The 20430-nt window shown below is 48.7% G+C and overlaps 1 protein-coding gene across 1 annotated transcript in view; it reads left to right on the plus strand.

Moving 5' to 3' along the window:
* LOC116963458 (ATPase MORC2-like) overlaps positions 1–10958 on the plus strand; it is a 41443-nt gene extending 30485 nt beyond the window's left edge. The window contains exons 15-24 of the mRNA XM_042805010.1: positions 4856–4988; positions 5355–5429; positions 5539–5928; positions 6330–6470; positions 6564–6618; positions 7419–7560; positions 7903–8094; positions 8190–8283; positions 9560–9745; positions 10671–10958. Of these exons, the coding sequence (XP_042660944.1) occupies positions 4856–4988; positions 5355–5429; positions 5539–5928; positions 6330–6470; positions 6564–6618; positions 7419–7560; positions 7903–8094; positions 8190–8283; positions 9560–9745; positions 10671–10739 (1477 nt within the window). The 3' untranslated portion in view covers positions 10740–10958. The remainder of the gene's footprint in view (positions 1–4855; positions 4989–5354; positions 5430–5538; positions 5929–6329; positions 6471–6563; positions 6619–7418; positions 7561–7902; positions 8095–8189; positions 8284–9559; positions 9746–10670) is intronic.
* Positions 10959–20430: the final 9472 nt, after the last annotated feature.

Consider the following 20430-nt stretch of genomic DNA (forward strand, 5'->3'; position numbering starts at 1 on the left):
AGTAGAGAAGGCTCGGGGATATCACGAATGTGTATAAATACCTGAAGGCAGGCTGCAAAGAGGACAGAGCCTGGCTCTTCTCAGTGGTGCCCACTGGCACAACCAGAGTCCATGGGCACAAGCCAGACCACGGGAGGTTCCCTCTGCACATCGAGAAACCCTTTTTCCCTGTGAGAGTGACTGAGCCCTGGCTCAGGTTGCCCAGGGAGGTTGTGGAGTCTGCATCCTTGAAGATATTCCATGATATGGTCTTGGGCAACCAGTTCCAAGTAGACCTGCCTGAGCAGGGGGTTGGACCAGATGACCTCCAGAGTCCACTCCAACCTCAACCAGTGATTTGGGGAAATGAAGTTCCTTTATGGTTTTTCTGCACTGCCGCTGGAAATAGGATTGTAGCCGTAGTTTATGCATTTTAGTGTTAATGTAGGTAGCATAGGCAGCAATTGAAGAGTAGTCATAAGAGCAGGCTGGGAGCAATATGTGTTCAGTGGGGTCTTTGCAGTTGTCTCTATTGCTACTATATCTCCAACCCATTAGATACGGAAACAGCAGCAACATCTCTGAGTTGCAGTGAGCCCAAGAATGACATTTTGCACACTTGAGGAAGCAACACATCGACTCATTTCCCAGCGGTGTGTTTCACAGTTATAAAATTTAGTCATTTAGTTGAATGAGGAAAATGATTGCTCTAGGCTGCTGCTTCTCTGTGGAGAGAGACACTGATAGAATCTGATTCTTGTCTTTATTGTATAACAAGGGAAGCTGCTCAGCTGTAATTCAGGTGCCCTGGCTCAGTGCTTAAAGACAAAGGGAATGAATCCAGGTGGTAACTTTTAATTGGAATAAAAATTGTAACATCTATGGCTGAAAAGGCTGCAAAGAAGTTCTGATGTTGATAGTTGGAAAATGTTGGTTTTCTGGCTTCTTCCTTTTGGCACCTGTCATTGGAAGAATACCAATGCTAACTTCTGTGTTGCTGCATGTATTTGTGCCCTGGTGTGGAACTATGGAGAGTGCGGTTGTGCTGAGCGTGTCCTCTGACTAAACTGCTGGGACAGGGCTGAATCAGCAAACCTGAGAAGAGGCTGCCACACCTCCAGCCCCCCAGGTGGAAGCGGTAGTGAGGCTAGGAATGTGTTGCTGGTAAATGGCGCCCCCCCCCGCGTACACATCCAGCCATGCAGATCAACACAGGCAGACACACACAGCACTCATGCAAACCGCACCAGCAGCCTCATCCTTTTCCCTCTCAGCTGTTCGGGTTGAAGGACCACTAGTGGAAATACGTCTGTATCTGGCCCCTGGTTCCCATCCCCCTGGTTGCTTACACTGGGATAGACGAGCCCTGAGGCGTGCAGTGCCACAGGGTGAGAGGTGCAGACCTCCTCACATGGACACAGATAACACATGCACACTACAGACCTGTCAGTGTATCACCTTGCATGTGCTCTCCATCTCATAGAGGATCTGGATCCTTGCTCTTCCCAGGTGCATCCTGCCTAGAGGCACTCACAGCTCTGCCTACACCCCCATACCTGTCTCCAGCAGTTGGGCAGGACGCCCCAGTCCCTCCCATAGTCAGCTCCTGCAGGCTTGCCCGTAGACACCCCCTCCCCTTGCTCCCAGGCCACCTCCTCATTGGCTTGCTTGGCCCAACGTTTGCTGTGAATCACACATTCACATGCATGCCTGCAGTCACTGCAGCTGGTGACACGCAGGCAGAAAGGTCCCTGTGACTGGTGGTCCCACTCCAGCTGCTGGTACTCAGACCTCCATACATACATGTGCACACAGTATAAAGCCCCTGGCTCAGGAAGATGGTTAGAAATGGAGTTTAGTACAAAGACAAGTATACTGACCAGCCAACTGTTTATGTACAACTGGCCCTTTTTAGCCTCTTAGTTCTCCGTTTTCCCATGTTTGTTCCTTCCCAAATAACATCAGTCCATTCCTTTACCAGCTTTTGCTTCCTATCATTGGTTTGAACCAGATTCTTTCTTCTAAAGAAGCTTTGGAGAGCCGCTCGCATTGACTGGACGTTTGGGCTGTGGCTGCCCTAGGACAGCCCTGGCAGGAGTCCAAACAGGGTATCTGTTCCTCCAAGAACCTAATTTGCACTCCCTGAGCTGCCTTTGGGCCTCTGGGCTGTGGAAATGGGCCTTGAATGGGCTGGTGTCTCCTGGGATGTAGCCAGGGAAGGGTGTTACTCAGGTTCCCCCCACTTGCTGTTGTCTTTGTGCTCTTTTGTGTATGTGCAGATAAGCTTTTTTATCATGTAACCTAATAGGAAATTGATTTACTAATGAAATAACTTAAATTTTGTATTTGCAATACCCTGAAAATTTGGAGGGTTTGGCTGCATTTCATGTGAGAACATGTTGGCACATCGGTTGGAGCGAGTTGGACTGCTTTTGCAGTATGTGCATGCATGGTGTCCCACATTCCCCTTGCAGAGAGGTCAGAAAGGGCAGGTGAGGTGTTCTGGACAGGCATCCAAACTTCTGGTCACTTCAGCTTCTTTGAAAGAGATCTCAGAGTCTTACTCCAGAGGATAAATAACTCTAGAATATTTTTGAATTGAGTAGTCTCAAGTGCACTTTCCAACAGTGAGTACAGTTGTGTTCTTTTACATGAGGCAGAGTTTTTTGCAGAAGTTGCACTAGCACTCTTCTGGCATGGTTGGTGCCAGCAGAAAGCAGGGCTTCCTTGCAATCACTGCACTTCTGAACTTCCCTTCCAAGCACTCTACTGCCTGATGTTTCTTGCTGTGTCCTTGTGCCATGGGTTTGCACACCTTCACCTCTGTGTGTCTTGACCATATGCTCCAGCTATTCCATTCCAGCTATTTATACTGTCTGAGGGAGGAGTGAGGATTTGGGAAGAATTGCAGTTGCCACCATGGGTGGGGGCCCTCAAGCTTATGTGGTATGAAGGTCTGTGCAGTATCTCATCCAGCCAAGTTGAAGATGAAGCACTGTCAGAGTTGATGTTCAGACTCTCTCCTGGCATAAGAAGACCATGTGGTGGGTTTGGCTGCCTTGGCATTGTCTGCCTGCATTATTTCTGCTTTGGCACTGAACTGTTCCTCACCCTTCTAATTTGTCCACCTACACCTCAGTTTGTGCTGGTGGCACATTGTCCCAGATGATGGGAGCTGAAGGCTCTTCTCCATCTACGTCATGTAAAGGGGTCACCCCCTTCTGATGCCATGGTCTGTGTTGGGGTCAGCACTAAGTGGCACCATCACTCACTTTGTCACAGAGGTGGCAGTGTGTTTATGTCACATGTCAGTGTTAGGCTTGCTCTCCTCCCTTTTTCTAACTAAAATCCAGTTGGGTCCTAAATGGCGTTCGGACTCGTGGCTGAAACACCAGCTGAAGATGATTCTTTGGCTCAAAGCTCCTTGCGCATCACCAAAGCCTTGGTGCTGAGTTGATTCTTTTTTTCTGACTTGCTGCCTCTAGTGATGCAATTTGTGGTTTTGAATGTCATGAGTAGTCTTAATTTTTTTTTGTTGGCAGAACTAACAGGCGCTGTCATACTTCCCTGTGCTGTAAGATACAGGTTAACAATGTTTTCAGCCTCAATCCATGCAGTTTCATAGGAGATGGCATTTCTCTGCTGGGAAACTTGCATACGGTGCCACTTGTTCAGCTTTATCTTTGGGATTTGCAGCTTTGGTGTCAGGCAGTCATTTTGCAATGATGACAGCTACTTTCTTAGCTGAGGAGCTTCTCTAGCTTCAGCTGAGAAGAGGCTGATGGAGAAACTGCTGCTTGTGCTCCCTGCCACTGACAAAGCTGATCACAGTATGTATCTCACAGACTGGGGATATCCCATTAGATAGCAGGTTCAGGATCAGAGATATTGATAAAATGATCTCTCATCAGCCTCTTGGAGCTCTGTGTGATCCACAAGAGTGGTGTCCTCCCTTTGTCTGTAACACCCACACTCGCACAAAGTTTTTATTGGCTTGGTTCCAAGGCAGTGAAGGAATCAGCTGGATCTATAGTGTTGGTACTGCTGCTTTCCTATCTTGCATCATCCCTGCATGACTGTGCCCTTTGCCCAGGTTGATCCTGTGTGTGTCTGTCCATGACTCAGTTCTGTGACAGGAGATGAGCCTTGGAACCTCTCAGTCCCCTCTTCCTCTGGCAATGCTCCTGATGGCCAGCTGCTCAGCCAGAAGTTTGAAGGTGATGCCAGTCCACTTTCATGTATTCCCTACCTGCGTTTTCCTCCTCTCTCAAGGACTCTTCCAGGATCCTGCATCTGAGGGGACCTGAGGGAGTAGGGTATTTGCCACTGTTTTGCAGGCCGTAAGTTGAACAGGATGGGAAATGCCACTAGTTATGGGGTATTGCAGAGGAAAACTTTGTGGTCTTGGGCAGCAAGGTGAAGTGCATCCTCTGTTGGAAGGCTTGTGTAAACAACATCTTAATCATGGGTTACTGGTAATAAGCTTCCCTTTCTAAATGGAAAAGAATTCTGTAAAAAGAGTAATTGGTATGAAGACATAAGTTAATAGGAAGGAAAATTTCTGTAAAAGTCCAGAGTAAAGAAACAGTATAGAAAAGCAGTCACTGCTGTTCCTAAGCTTTGTTTAGCTCCTGGGCTCTGAATTGGTAATTCCCAGCATAACTGGCTTCTTTTTTAACAACTGTGCTTTTGATCCTTAAATCATATATATTTCCCAAGAAGAAAACCACTGTTTTTGAGGTTGTGGCTACTGCAGAAAGGAGAGTGGTTTTTACTGATGCATTAGGGATAGGCTATGAGGGGGACTGTGCTATGTATGTGAGACTGCAGGTTCTGCTATCATTGCTGAGGTTGTCTGGCATTCCCTTTGTGCTAGATGTGAAGCTGCGGAGCAGAAGCAGAAGGTGCCACTGGGAACTCTGAAGAAAGACTTGAAATCACAAGAGGAAAAGCAGAAACAACTGACAGAGAAAATCCGCCAGCAGCAGGAAAAGCTGGAAGCTCTGCAGGTGAACCTGGAGGTCTCCAACTAAGCACAGCAAGGCTTGAGGGACCAACTAGTGCAGGTGGATGATGCTGAGTCATGTCTGTCTCAGCCTCTAATGCCACCTGTGCTCCTTCATGGGTTGGGGGTTGTTTTAATAACAGAAAACAAGCATCTCAGCTTGCATTTCATTTTCTGCTAGGAAAATGGGAGTGACTGCTGGTGTTCAAATGAAGGAATGTCTCTTGACGGACACAGAATGCACCTTCTTATAATTGTTTATTTTAAACTGGAAGACTATTTGCTGGGCTGGGTTCAGGAAGGCCCTCACAGATTTTAAAGATGGCCTTTCTGTTTTTGTTTTTTTGTTTTTTTTGTTTTTTTTTAATAGAAAACCACTCCAATTCGATCTCAAGCTGACTTAAAGAAACTGCCTCTGGAAGTGACCACACGACCTGCAGGGGAGGTAAATAGGATACTGCTGTAGGCTTTGTACTCTTCTTTGCTATCCTTAGCTACTCTGAAAAGCAGCGCCCGACTCTTCTGTCCTTTTTCTATACCCTCATTTGTTTCAGAACACCCAGTCACAGACCCGACCTCAGCGCCCGCGATCACCTCCTTTACCTGATGTAATCAAAAATGCTCCCAGCAGACCACCACCACCTATGCCTCTTCCTAAGTCCATCAGTCAGCTGAAAAAAAGCTCTTCAGCTTGGACAAATATCAGCACTCCCAAACTGGCAAGCATGCTCTCCAAGGAGGAGGCCAGCACTTCCAGGACACACCAACAAGCTGTGACAGCTGGAAAGTCTAACAGTGCTTTAAAAACTCTTGCCAAATCAAGTCCAACAATTAAGCTATCCTCTGCTGTCCTGCAGACCCCCAAAAGCTCACGTGAGACACCCGGTCCAAAAGCTGTCAAGGTGCCAGCACTAAAGAAATCTGCCTCTGTCAAATGCCCACAGGTGAGACTCGAAGGGATGAAAACTGTCATCTCCTTACCTACTATTCTGTATAGCCTGTCTTGCTCTGTTGCATGGGATTTACACTGTAGTCCCTGTGCAGGACAAGGTAACTTTTACTTTACTCTTGGGTAAGAGTGCCATTCTACACCCCTTGTGAAGACTTGTTTCATCTCTTTCCTGTTAGACCAGACTGTTTCCCAGAAAAAGAAGAATGTGGAGTGGCGGGGTGAGCATTTGCATGATCTTGTAGCACCTGCTAAAACCTTCTGGAAAAGCTAATTAACTATCAAATGAAATACTAGATGCTGAACCTTTTTTTTTTTTTTTTTTTTCTTGACTGGAAGAAGGTTTTGGTTGGTAGCATGCTGGAATCATAGCTAGAGATTGTTTGCTTCCTACAGGCCTCTACCACTCGGAAGAGGACCCTGAACACCACAGAGGATGGGTCTGAGGAGGAGGGGGAGCACAAGGAGAAGACAAAACGGGGCAAATATGTGGCAGTGAAGGAAGAGAAGAAGGATTCCAGTGAGGTGGTGGTAGAGGTGAGAGTGCACTGGCTTCCCCAGCAGAAGGTATTTGTCAAGTGTTTATAGTCTTGGTGGGAGACAGCTAATCTGAGCTCTCTCTGCTTACAGCTCACAGACAGTGCTGGGGAAGAAGAGCTGGCAGAACTGAAGAAAGCTCAGAAAGGTGAGAAATGGACCCTTGAGCTGCCTCTAACATCTAACATAGTGGTAAAGAACTGTTGCAGAACTAGACTTACTGGTTAAACGTGTGATTTCAATAATGAGCTTTTTAAAATAAGAATTAATGTAAATTTGGGTCTCAAACCCAGAGATGACTCTAACTTGCATGATTTTGGCCAGGAACATCTTGTATAGACAAGAGGCAACTGTGGCGTGGGAAGATCTGTAATCTGAGGACTGCATCATGTTAATGGGTGTGATGCTTGGCTGCGTGGTGTAGACTGATGTGGTGCTCACCCTTCCTGACTGAATGGGTCATGGAGCTACATTAGCTGAGAAATGCTGAGAGCTGTATCTAGACTTGCTGCACTGCTGTGAGAGAAGAGGGGTGAGACACCTGAAGGAAAGACAGTAGCCAGGATGGTATTGTATCTTCTGCCAGAGTAGGGCAGTTCTTCAGCTTGTTCCCAAGGACCTGTCTGGAAAAAGTGATCCACTATGAACATGTGGCAAATTGTCCTACTGGCCAACACGAGCCTGGAAAGCCCATGTCAAACAGCCCAGATTACAGAAGCAACCTTCTGTCTGAAAATGCCATATAATTTCCTTGTATCTTAATGTTTCTGAGTAGGAGTTGAACTGTGTGACAGTGATGTTTTTATGGTTTATGTGCCATTTGAAAGAATTATCACAGGTTTAGGTTTGTTCCCCACTGAGGGTGCCTGTTTTGTCTAGAGCTCATGGAGAATGTGCTCTCCAGCATCTGAATGTTTGCATGCATCTTTGCTGTCATCCTCCTTGCAGATAAAGGGCTGCATGTGGAAGTGCGTGTGAACAAGGAGTGGTTCACAGGCCGTGTCACAGCTGTGGAAATGGGCAAGCATGCAGTACGCTGGAAGGTGAAGTTTGATTATGTTCCTACAGACACCACACCAAGGGATCGCTGGTAACTATCTCTAGCTGCTGGATTTTGGAGACTTGTTTTTACTTTCAGGAGGAAGACCCCATTTTACTTCAATAGATGCTGAAGAGAAATATGTTGCTGTCATGTCAGGGAGTGTGTGTGTGCTCAGGACTATCCAGCTGCTTCCTAAGGAAAGAGCATGACAGACTCCATACAGTTTGCCCATCACTTTGATGTGATGTTCCTGTGGAGTCAGCTATTGTGTAATCTAGAGGTCTCAGATGACAGCTGGGTACAGATTCTGATGAAGCTGTTAATGGTGTTTCAGGTATGGCCAGTGTAGAAAAAGATACCTGACTTTCCCTTAATATTTTTTTTTTTCAGGGTAGAGAAGGGCAGTGAGCATGTGAGGTTGATGAAGCCTCCCTCTCCTGAGTACCAGGCTCCAGATACGCGGCAGAAAGAGGAGGTGGTTGTGGCTGAACCTTCTACCTCAGACTGTGTCAGAATTGAGCCAGACACCACTGGTCCCAGCAGCAGCCAAGAAACAGTACACTTACTAGTTCAGATCCTTCGGTGGGTTCACTGCAGTTATTGTGAGCTGCTGCAGTCTGATTATTTTAGTCTTTTAAACTCCCAACTCTGGCTTTGTGTTTTTCTTTCCTGCATAGAAATTGTTTGCGGTACTTCTTACCTCCAAATTTTCCTATCTCCAAGAAGGAGCTGAGTTCCATGAGCTCGGAAGGGTTATTGGTGTTTCCCTTGGTGAGTTGAGTATTTCTAGAAAAGTAAGTTTGGTGTTTTTCGCCACGCACATTCCATTCTTATGGGAAGTGTGCATCCTATTGATGCAAGATTGCATTCTTCAAAAGGTTATTTGGATACTTAGCAGACTAAAGTAGCTGAGAAAAAGAATGAGAGCCTCTGAAACATGCCCTAGGTCTTTTGACAGTTGTTGTCTGAGGATTTTTTTAATTACCATACATCTGTGTGGGAGAGCTGTTGGGGCTGCTACTATCCTAACTTCTTATCCATTGCTCTTAAGCTTTTAAAAAAGAGAGGCCAAGTTAGAGGTTTGTAGAAATAGGATGTAGATATACCTGTTCATTTTGCCTGCTGCCTTATAAATCTAATTTATGTGGAGGCAATCTTAAAAATGGGAGAGAAGACGGAAGTCAGCCCCCCTCAAACTTTTCCAGGTGAGCAGACTAACCACCTGTGAGTCAGCTGTGCACCTTAAGGCTTTTGATGTGACCTCCTTTTATTTGAGCAAGGAACAGATGGGGCTGAGCCTGCAACAGTATCTTGTGTGCTGTTAATGGAAGGTGCAGTGCAGGCTGAAATGCAGAGAAATGGTACTGGCTTCTCTGACTTCTCTCTTCTCTGACATACCACAAAGGGAGATGTTTTCAGGAGGCATCTGTAGGTGACAAAACCTACAGATGACCAAATGACAAAAGACACTGCTTATTTGGTAGTCTTCAAAGTGCCATACTCCCTCACTCGCAATGTATATATTGGCAGTCCTCTTGTCTATTCCTCTCTTCTCTCTGTTAATTTAGCCATCTGCTTGAGGTACCAGTCCTGCTGCTTCTTCAGGACACATTGGTCTTGTCTGGAGTTTTCTGCAAGTGTAGATGTTCCTACCTCACAGTAATAAGCTATGTTGTCTAGGTTGTCTATGCTAAGGAAACTCACTGCATACAGAGGCTGTCAGATACATACATACAGCATAACTGTGGTTTTAGGCTTTTTAAAACATGCTGCATTCTTAATCTGAATTAGGCAGCTTTTGTTGCAGTTCTGGTCTTTGAGGAATATGAAAACCCGTGTGATTATTGTGCTGCCTGTAGTAGGCAAATCAGAAATGTAAATATGAGCATGGTAACAACCGTGGGCAGGGTGTGCAGGAGCGCGGTGTTAGGCTGGTGGTGTGGGGGTACCTGTAGCTGGACTCTTCTACAAGCTGTGAGGGCTGGAGTTTTTGTAATAATCAGTGTTTCTTCTTAACATGTAATCTGTTGTGTTTTGTCTTCTACAGAAAGAATATTTCAAACAGTATGAGATAGGTCTGCAGAACCTGTGCAATTCATATCAGACACGTGCTGACGCCCGGGCCAAAGCCTGTGAAGAAAACCTCCGCAACTCAGAGAGAAAGCTGAAGGAAACGGAGGAGAAACTGCAGAAGCTGAGGACTAACATCGTGGCCCTTCTGCAGAAGTGCAGGGTGAGGAAGGGGTGCGAAACCAGAGCTGCCCCAAGAGTAGCAACCTTCTCCAGACCCAGGCCCCTCCAGTCACTTGAGATGTTTTAGTCCAACATCTAACTGGGCTTCAGCTTTTTCTCAGTTGGGTGCAACTTGGGCTTAGACCACCAGAAGCAGCTGAGTGTGCAGCTGCTGTCACTGCCCACCTTTTGGGATCCAGGTCTTGGGGGTCCTGATGAGTGTTATTTTTCACAGATGGATTTTTCATGGCATGTACATACTGCACAGCTTCTATTTGTTTTCTGCTTTCTACTCTGAAACATGAGGCTGCAGGAGAATTTCCCTGGGCATAGGCAGTGTTCTGCAGGGAATTTCTGCTCTGTTCTTGGGCAGAAAGGTGGTGCTAGATTCTGAACCCCATGGATAAAAATGCAAACCTTGAAAGAAATAATACTTAATAAAAAAAAATTAAGGTGAAATCTATTTATTAATTGTACTATTAAATATGAAAATAGCAAATATATATTCAAGTAAAAGCTATAAATAAATAAATAAACTTTAAATAAAAAACCTCTACTTTAAATAAAATTAAGACCACACAATGGAAAAGCTGATGGAAGCAGTTGCTCCCTATTAGGAAAATATGTGTTAAAGATAAAAAGAATAAATCCTAACTTGACCCAGATCAGCACGGTAAACCTATTGCTTGAGTGCACTGTTTGAGCTTCAAGTGATGACTGGTTTCCAAGCGTTGTCCAGCAGGCTCTGACAAGATAAGGTGGTGGTGCTTTCGCAGCAGATGTCGGCAGCTGGAGAGTGCTGCAAGTCAGGCTGTGAAGGCTGATCAGAGCCGATGTTACAGAGGACGCTTTGCTGCTCTGTCCTGTCCTTGCATTGTCCTTCAAAACTCACTTTTCACTGGTATTTCTTGTGCCTTTGGTTTCAGGACATTGATATTAATACAGATGATGAACTGGATGCATATATCGAGGACTTGATCACAGAAGGAGATTGAGCAGCCCCAGTACAAGTCCTAGAGAAGTGCAGAGGAGCTGGTTGCTGTGATGGAAGGTGTGGATTCCTGCAGTGGAGGACTCTGGCAGCTGATGAGGAAAGGATTTTTAGACAGTACTTACGTTGTGTTGGTGTACAACTCGTCCTTGTGACTTCTACATGAAAAAGACATTTGTGCTGTTGGCAGGAAAAAAATTAACATTATAGTTCTCCAAATCTATTCCTTTTGTTAATAAATATTTATTTTTAAAAGAAATAGGGACTGTGCCTGATATGATGGGAGGGTTGCTGTGTGATTTTAGTGAGGTAAAAGTGTTAAGTACCCTTTTTGCATCTGGGGTTATATGCTGAACCTGGAAGAGCAGAACATCCTGCCTAGCAAGTTGTCTCAAGAACTGGCAGCAACTTAAAAATAAGCATTGAGTTGTGGAAGAGGATGTCAGGACTTAGACTTCAAAGATAACTGAAATTTGGGCTAGAGAAAGCCAAGTCAAGAATTTGAACTACACAGAGGAGAGCAAAATACTGTCCCTGTGTGAGCGTGAGTGGAGGAGGTGAAATCTTGATGGTTCTGAGAGGGTTGGGGGTGGGGGATTGACACTTGCCAGTGCAGCGAACTTCCCAAATACGAGGTCTCCATAAGCAGGTGGAGTTGTCACCGTGCTAACAGTCAGAGGCTGAGGATTCTTTTTGAAGAGAATGGCCTGCTGGGCTGCTTGCAGTGGGTTGTGATCATCAGAGGGAGAAAGCTGGAGGTCAGATTCTTCTCTGGCATTCATCTTCTTGCGCACTTTTGCTGCTGTTTCTTTGAGACCTAATTGCAAAGGCAGAAGAACTGCTCGACCAGCTGAAAATAAAGTGACCCACTGTTCTGTTGTCACTCCCTCAGGTTTGCGTTGCTTTGACCAACTTGCTCTTCCAGGTAATTTTATTAGAGTGCTGGAATTTGGAGCCTTTGGAGCTCTGCATCGCTGAGTCACATCTGGCCCTGGATCGGCAGCAAGGACAATGCTTTTCCCTCGTCCTCCCAGCTGGAGGCTGCACTACAGCTCCTAGCAGATCACTTGTAGACACGGTGATTTGGTTTGAGTTTGCTGGCTAGCCAGTTCCTCAGGTCTGCTAGGACAAGATGCCCATGAACTCAGTGCTCAGAACACTGAAATCTGCTACATCCTGGCGGTTTGAAGAAACGCAGCGTGACCAAGAGGTGCTCCCCTTCAGGTACATAAATAAAATGGACCATGGCGGTTCTTTTGACAACTGAATGTGTAATAGATGTTTTGCAAAAAAATTGCCAAATTAAACATCTGTTGCACAGAAAGTCTTAAGCACTAATGGTTTATAGTCCTGGAGAACTCCCAAGTTCCACATACCACAGGAGAGAGGGAAGACTTTTGCTTATTACCTGAATTCCAAATCCTTGTAACGACACACAGTAAGACTGACTGCTTTCGTTCAGGATCTGGGCCGGGACATCCTAGTATAAATGAAGGTAAGGAGCATCCCTCCCCACCCTACACCTTCCTGGACAGAGGGGCAGCATTCCTTAAGTGTAGGAGCAAGCTCCACCAGTCTTCTCGATTTCCATACACGTATTGGAGGTTTTGTTAATTGTGGTGGCACACTGGTGCTTCAGATGAAAATTATCCTTCTGTAGAAGCTGAGTTTTACATTAAGGTGAAAGAAGAAATCTTTGTCATTTCCAGGTGGCCAGCAGAATTTCTAAAGAACCAAATTGAATTAAAATCCAGTTCAGAGGTGGTGCTACTTGCACGTTGTAATTTGTAACACCCAGAGTATACCTATGTGGCACAAATAGCTTAGACATTCCTTGAGCTTCCTGACAGTTTGATCCCCTACTGCTGCTGTCCTGTTAGGAAGGTGTTACTCAGTTTTTTTTCCTGTCTTCTCTGGAAATTTCTCCTTTCTAGTTTTAACTTTTTAAAATGACATTTCATTTTCTTGATCTTGTACCAAGCATTTTTGTTTGAGTTACATTTCTTCCCTGGAGTTACTTTCGTTGGTACAATTGATGTGTCCTCTCTAAACTTTCATTTTGCTAGGAAAAGCAAGCCAAGAACTTTTAAGTATCAATAAACCAAGTTTTTCATTCTCAAAACCTCCCTGATAGTCCTTCTCTGCAGCTGCTTCAGTTTGATTTTTCTTTTTTTTTGTATTCCTGTTAAGTAGACCTACGTGTAATATTTGGTTTTAGTAATGCTTTTAAAAAACAGGAACAAAATGACCTCTAGACTTGCTTCAAGCAAGGTATACTCAGAAGCTGTATCACATTGTTCAGGGCCTTTTCCAGTTAAGTTCTTGAAATCTTCAAAGGCGAAGGTTGCACTACTTTCCGCATCACACACCTCTCCAGTGAGTGCATTCTTCCCTTGCATCTAACAAGGGCATCCCTGTTGCAGCTTTGGAGGCTGATACAGCTGCCTATTGAAATATCTCAGCTGCTGCAGCCTTGGCAGTTAGACCTTCCTGCTGCAGTTAAGCCTGTTGATAACCACGTCTGTGCTCAGTTCCCTCAGTCTTCCTCGCCGCTTCCAGCTGTTTCTTACATCAGAAATACTAAAAAGTACAGGAGTTTCATTTTGTACAACATCTCCCCTCTCTTTATAAGACCACCTTAAGTTCCTCCTTTATGCTTATTGTTACAGTCATCTGTTTTGGAAATTTCTCCCACAGCTGTCACCTAGATACTTCATAGCATACATATTTCTATGGGTAACGTTGCTAATTTATGTATTTAATAATGAGGCAGGAAAATAACTTTTTAAACACGAACTTTTGGGTCTCGTGATGATTATTGTTCCAGGACAACTTTGCCTCAGCCTCTTGCCCAATGTAGCACAGCACATGGTCTTGGGGGGCTTCTGGCATCAGGACCATGACTGTCCTTGTTGCTTCCCTCACTGGAGTGCCAACGTTACCCTGGAACCCAAGGTCTCTGTTGGTGATCCTCCACCCTGTATGGATTAACCCAGTTTATCTTGCAGAGTGGAACGAGAACACCTGAGCAGTCTCCCAGTGTGAGGGACACGGTCCTGCCTGCATGTCTTTGAAGGGTCGTGTATTGCTGCTGCTCCTTAAGTGGAGGCTTGAAACTCCACATCACCAGCATCAGATCCCAGGTTTGATTTTATGGCAACAGGTTCAACATTACCTTTTTTTTACAAGTCATTCCTGCAGCCTGTAGCGAGGACTGGCTGGTCTTTGGGGTGCTGCTTGCTTTCAGCTACCTTACAGGGCTATTCTTTCTCATGTGATGGGGCACACTTGGTGTCCTTCTCTGCCCCTTCCTTACCTGACAGGCACAGCAAACTTCTCCAAGAAAGACTTTCTGGTCTCCAGGCCCCAGGGTATCTTGATCTGCTCAGTAGAGTACCGGTTATCTTAAAATCTCTCTTGGCAGCATCTGAATTTATTCGTGGTCTCAGGATCCTGTCCTGGTCATACACAACCTAACTTGACCAGTGCCTGCTGTGTGGAATGAGACCAGACAGGCAACTCTTGGGTGATCTTGTTATACCCTTTCTCATCAGCAAAGCTACAGCTGCACAGCAGGAGCAGAGGAGACCCTCCTCTAAGCCTGCACTGGAGGGAAGGCTCCAAGAAGGCTCTTCAGCATCCCTTGGGAGGCCTGGAGGACTCCAGGAACCTGCCCCGTTAGTGGAATGACAGACCAGGTTCATGGGGACCTCTGGGAGCCCAGGCTGCATGTTCAAGGGTCCCTGCCCTGTGGTTTCAGTGTGCGTGGAAACCAGGTGCTTTGGGCCACTCCCTCTTCTCCCTGGGGTCCAGCTCACTGAGCAGGACAAATCATAACTGCACCACCCCCTCGTCCTGCTGGGAGCCCCCAGCTGCAGGCTGCCGCCCCTCTGCCTGCTCCCGAAGAGCGCAGGGGAACGGGCTGGAGATCTTGCAGCTTTTCTAAGGCTGCTGTTTTTACCTGAACGCACCGACCAAAGCATCTGAACAGGGTGGGACGTGCTGAGTTGTGCAGCAGCACAGTGCTGCAGAGTTCGTCGCTCTCATGGGGAAGGAGGAGCCTGGCTCCTGGTGACTGGAAGAAAATAACCCAGAAGCCTTGTCTCAGCCTGGGCGAAGGGAGGGTGGGTACCAGTCCGGAGTGTTTGCATAGTGCAACAAGTCCACAGCCCTCATTTTCCCTTTTTCTGAGCTGTGACTGCCCGCATTAAGCAGCAATGGTGCTGTGCTGCTGTGCGCAGGGCTGCCCTGCCTGGGGCTGAGTGCCCAGGTGGGCCGGTGCCGCGGGTGCAGGTGCTGGGGTGGGCTCTGCTCTGGCTGGGCTCTGCAAACAGCTGCTGAGAAGCTGCCGTGAGAAACCAGGCTGGGGCCAGTGCCGCCACCGGGCTGGCTCCTGCTGCCTGCATCCCTGTCTGCTCTCAGAGTACATGACTTTGGGTTTGCTTGCCGAGGAAGGCATGGGCAGCTGCGGTGCTGCAGGTATGGTAGCCTTGTGCCCTCCTCCCCCAGGGTGGCTCTGGCACTGGGGCCATTCCCCTTCTACCTCCCTTGGGCCACACTCAACCAGGCTGAGGTGAAGCTGCCGCCTCAGCTGTCAGGCGTGGGCTTATGGTGGGACGCCTCAAGTGAGGGCACTGTCACCGGCTTACCGAGTGCCTCTGTGCAGGAGCCACCAGTGCCTAGGAACGCAGGACACGTGTGAAGGAAGGCACCAGCCCCTGGTGCTGCCCTGTCTCCAGGGAACCATCCCCCAGCGGGAGAGGCATCCCCAGCCCCCTGCCAGGGCACCCCCCACCCTGCCTTTGTTGGCTCCCCTGTGTTTCTTTGGGACACAAGGGGATAAAGTCTTCTTTTTCCTGCCAGGCTCCAGCTCCTACTGCAGCTGCCTGGAAGCGGCTCCTCTTGCCCTGAAATGGTCAACTGTCATTCTCCCTGGAGGGGTGAAGGCAGGCGCTCAGCACCAGAGCCAGCCCTGGGCCAAGGTGCTGCAGCACCTGGGGCTGCCTGCAGCTGAGCACACAGTGGGGCCCTTGTCAGAGCACCAGGAGCCGCTGGCAGCTCCTTGCCCTGGGTGCTGCAGGCAGCTGGGCACCCTCTGCCCTGTCCAGCTGCTCCAGCCTGGGAAGGAGGAGCTGCTGGGCCACAGGAATGATGCTGGTTCTGCTTTGCCTTGGAGTGCAGGTGCTGGCTCTGGGTCACTGAGACTTCCACATGCTTTTATTTCCCCTCTCGCCTCCGTCTGCCTTGCGCAAGCCACTGCACTGATGTACTGAGCCAGGGGAAGGCTGGAGCAGGCAGGGTTGTTTTATTTAAAATCCTTTTCAACCCTGCAGCACCTAAATGTGACCACAGGAGGTTTCTCACGTCACCCTTGCCCCCACTGTTAGCCCAGAACCCTTCTGGAGTGTCATGGCACAGGCATGTCCCTCTGGGGTGATGGGGAAAGGCGGCTGCAGTGAGATGGAGAGGATGTGACTGAGCGTTCAGCATAGGGAGTGGTGCTGGATAGAGGGAGCCCTGTTCCTACACGTGCAGCCACCCTGGGGCTCCCCACGTGCCTTGGGGCTCAGCTCCCAACTGCTCCTCCTGGATCCTGCTCTTGCCTTGCTGTCCCTTGGCTTAGGCAGGGCCACAGGCTCAGCACTGCCTGCTCCTGGCAGCCCCCCCCCCGCTCCTCCAAGCTGCTCACCTGCGGTCAGGCACAGTGGTAGCTGGAGGGGAGAGCTGCTCTGCCCCATGGCACGGGCAGGACCAGCCTCCCACCTCTCAGTTCCCCCCAAACCCATCCTGTAGTGTAGGTCCAAACCAGCTGTTGCCCAGAGAGCCTGAGCTTTGAGAGCTGGTTTGGAAGCTGGATGCAGCACCCGTGAGCAGCAGGAGCGTGGATACTCTGGATGCATTTCCAAGTGCAAAGCAGTGGATGCACATGGAGTAGAAACCCTGGAAGGGTGCAGAGCTGTCTCTGTTCCTCCCCTGCTAAGGGCTTGCATCCCAGAGCAGGGAGGGCATATGGCCTGGCTGGAGTGGTCACTCTTTGTGTGTCCCCATGCTCACCCTGCGCCTGACCAGCCAACACATGGGGTCTGTGTAGCCACCAGCCCAAAGGACAGATGGGTCTCACATGGATTCCACTCAGAAGAGGGGCTGCGATGGCTGCAGGAGTGCAGCAGGGCTGGCCCCAGTCGCCTCTGCACAGGCTGTGGCCCTGAGCATCGCCTGACCCTTCCCCAGTGTGAGAAACAAGCCCACATATATATAAAAAAAGTTTTATTGGGGACAAAGTCAGTGGAGCAAAGAATACAGCGCTGGGCGCAATGGCGCATGCCCTGGAGCCAAAGGGGCTCCCTTTTATTGTATAAAAGGTTACATATTCATCTGCTCTAATACATACGCATCACTACTCTAAGGGTAGGGAGAGAATAGTACAATTAGTTCCGAGAAATCATTAACATATCCCCACCCCCCCAAATCCCTCCCGTCGTGCTTGCGCAGTGCTCCCTGGTGGTCGTGGGCAGGGGTCTGCAGATGAAGGCCCGTAGTCTTCTTCACTGTGCTCGCTAGCTGACCCTTCCTTCTGCGCCAACTCAGTCCTGTGGTCACGTACACCTTGTCCTTCAGGTCTGGGCCAATTTGCAGCTCCTTTGTCTTTATGGCTCAGTGGTTTCAGTTTCTCTGTTATCTCAAGGACAAGAGATACCAGGGATGGCCCGTCCTGTTCTTTCTCATCCCATTGCAAAGGAGTTACCGCCCTGTGATATGGACCATCTGGTGACCATCCCAAGGAGGGGGGGGCTGTTGGGTTGGTGTTTCCTCTGATCAATTCCCCGCCTTCTCTTTTCCCAGTAGTAAATTATTTTACTTTTCTTAAAATTTGGATCATTGTACTAATAATAGCTTTAGCCTAACTCAGTAAAAGTAATTGTTTAATTACTTTTAGTGAAAGCAAAATTCTTCTATTATTTATCACACCAGGGGACACCTCGGAGGCTGATGCTGGTGCTGGGATCAGCCCCATCGTTGCCATCTCCTCTCTGCTGTGCTTCCATGGAGAAAGGGCGCTGCCCCTCCTGAGATCCTCCCTCTACCCTCAGCCCTTCCTCAAGACCTCTCCTTACTGGGATTCATGTTCCCTTCATGCAGTCTGGAGCCATGTCCACAGTTGCTCTGGCAGGTGTCGCAAATATTCTAGTTCAAACATTTCACGGGGGAGGAAGAGTCCACAGCCCTACAGAAGCAAGGCTTGGGCACGGGCAGGCACTGCCCAGAAGGAGGGATGGGCAGGATTTGGGTGATTTTAAACATTATGTTGGTTAGGTAGAGCTGCCCAGCTGAGCTGAAGGGGAAAGAAGAGCAGCAGGAAGCTATGGGCCATGAGCCTGCTCCAGTTTGGTGCTGGTGTCCTGGGCTGGCATGGGCTTGGAGAGGTGGCAGCTTTCCCCAGCAGTGCCCCAGGAGAGCAGCAGCAGGGGCTGCTACAGGGAGGGGACAGTGCTTACAGCCCATGTTACGCTGCCCTGATGTCCTGTCCAGATGTCCCGTGACTAGTGGGCCTGAGGACCTCCTACCTATAATTGTGCTGCCCAACTATCCTCTGTTCCCCCACATACCTGGCTCTGAGGGGGACAGCCTGTCACTCTGCAACTGCACAGGTCTCACTTCAGTCTGGGCTCAGCAGGCTGTGCCCACAGAGGTATGTGTGGACGTCGAAACATGACCGCAAAAACGCAGCAGGATTTGCAGAGCCAAGGGAGGAGGACAGCACATCCACCTGGCAGTGCAGCACTGCGATGTGGGGCGTCCGCTCAGCTCAGACCCAGCTTTCTCTAGCGCAATTTGTCTGGTGTGGCAGCATCCACACCCCAAGGCTTTGGCTGGCCCTGTCCCAGCTCCCATGGCAGATCCATCAGCAGCTGTGCCCTCTGAGAACCTCAACCTTCGGAGGTGGCCATTGGACTCCATGAAAGGGCTGCCTGTTGCTAGCTGGAGAGGGGTGATGTGTCTGTGGCGTTCCAGAAATGATACCATCACAGCCCAAAGTAGGACGTGCTCATGCTAACAGCAGTGTGGGACGGGTAACTCTTCCACCCAGTGCAATGCTCCAAAGACCCTGTGCTGCCTGCCTGGTGTCAGCTCAGCAGGCAGACACTCAGGAGCCCAGGTGTCACCCCTTGGATATGGGAAGGGGTTTTCCCAGAAGACACCTCCAGCACCAGATTGTGCCAGGGGAAAGGCTGGCTCACCTGAGCTCAAGGAAAATGCACCCAGTTCCTGGCATGCTGGGTCCTGTGGACTGCAGGGCCCCTCTAGGACAACCGTGCCCAGAGGATGGCAGCACGCTCATGTCCTCACCCAGCTGTCCTGTCGAGGAGCTTCCATCTGCGAGGAGAGGAGCTGAGCAGCCTCCTGACACTGCTCGACCCAGGCTGGATGGGCCCAGAAGGCAAGCGGGGCAGAGGGGACGCTGCCCGGACCACCGTGAGAGCGGTGGCTTCGGAAGGTGCCTATGGCCGTGCCAGAGCCCCATCGCTGCAGGGAGCCGCCGGTGGAGGGGAGGCACGTCCCGAGGCAGCGAGGAGGGAGGGACGAGCCTGGGGGCCAGCAGCACAGGGGCTGCCCCCCCACGCCCCCCCACCCCAGGCTGGCAAAGCGGCGGTCCTGGCCCCAGCCCTGCAGGGAGCAGTGCCCAATCCTGGCGCTGCACGGGAAGGCCCGGGGCCAGCCCCCTGGCACTTTAGAGGGGGCAGGGAAGAGAGGGGGTGAGGCTGGCCTCCCCCCTAGGTGACCCGAGGCCTGACATCCTCCCCGGTCTCTGTCCTCCCCCGCCGGCAGGGGCCAGGCGCGGCTGTTCGCAGTCACAATCGCAAACAGAATTTATCTACACCCAGCAGATAAGCTGGCACTTCTTTATTCCAGCGCTGGGGAACACGGGGGATAACTCCGCCAAAGACGCGTTCACCAACAGGTACAAAGCACAACATATTTATACACTTTTTCAGCAGAGTCGTAGTTACATAAGATCAATAAATTCATAAAGTTTAAGTTGACCTTTATAATGATTGGCTTTCAGTTACCTCACCTTACCTCTATTCCTATTCTACAGAAATCACTGGTCATCTTTACTGATTGATTTAAATAGAATGGGGGGAGAGCAATGATTAGCATATTCATGTTATTTCCTGGAAATTATTATCATATGCAAATGTCCCTAACGCCTGCGTGGTTATACTGGACGGGGGTCCGCTGGTGGTCGTCGATAGTCTTCCTCACTGTGTCGGCTGATTGAACTCCATCCTTGCGCATGCTCACTCCATCTTTGGCTAATGCTCACCTCTCCCTTGGCCGATCTTCCCAACCAAACCAGTTTTCCTCTGGTACCTATTGTTTCAAGTCAAGATCCATAACCAGTACCTTTTGTGTTAATTCAGAGTCCATAACGATTGTTATAGTGTTCAAGGCACATAGCCTACTAGTTGCTTAATCCTAAGGGCCTCAGTGTACTTTATATTCTCATAGCTACTGTAGCTTCATGTTAAATCAAAATAATACTTTTAAACTAAAATAAAAATAATATTCTAGGATCCCAACTGTTTTATTAAGGCAACTGCAACATTTCCCCCCTTTGAAAGTATTGATAATCATACTCAATACTTTCACATATTCAAATTGTAGTCTCATTAAATGCCAAATGGTCATAT

Source organism: Tyto alba, unplaced genomic scaffold (assembly GCF_018691265.1).
Source record: "Tyto alba isolate M040663 unplaced genomic scaffold, T.alba_DEE_v4.0 Super-Scaffold_43, whole genome shotgun sequence".
Lineage (NCBI taxonomy): Eukaryota > Metazoa > Chordata > Aves > Strigiformes > Tytonidae > Tyto > Tyto alba.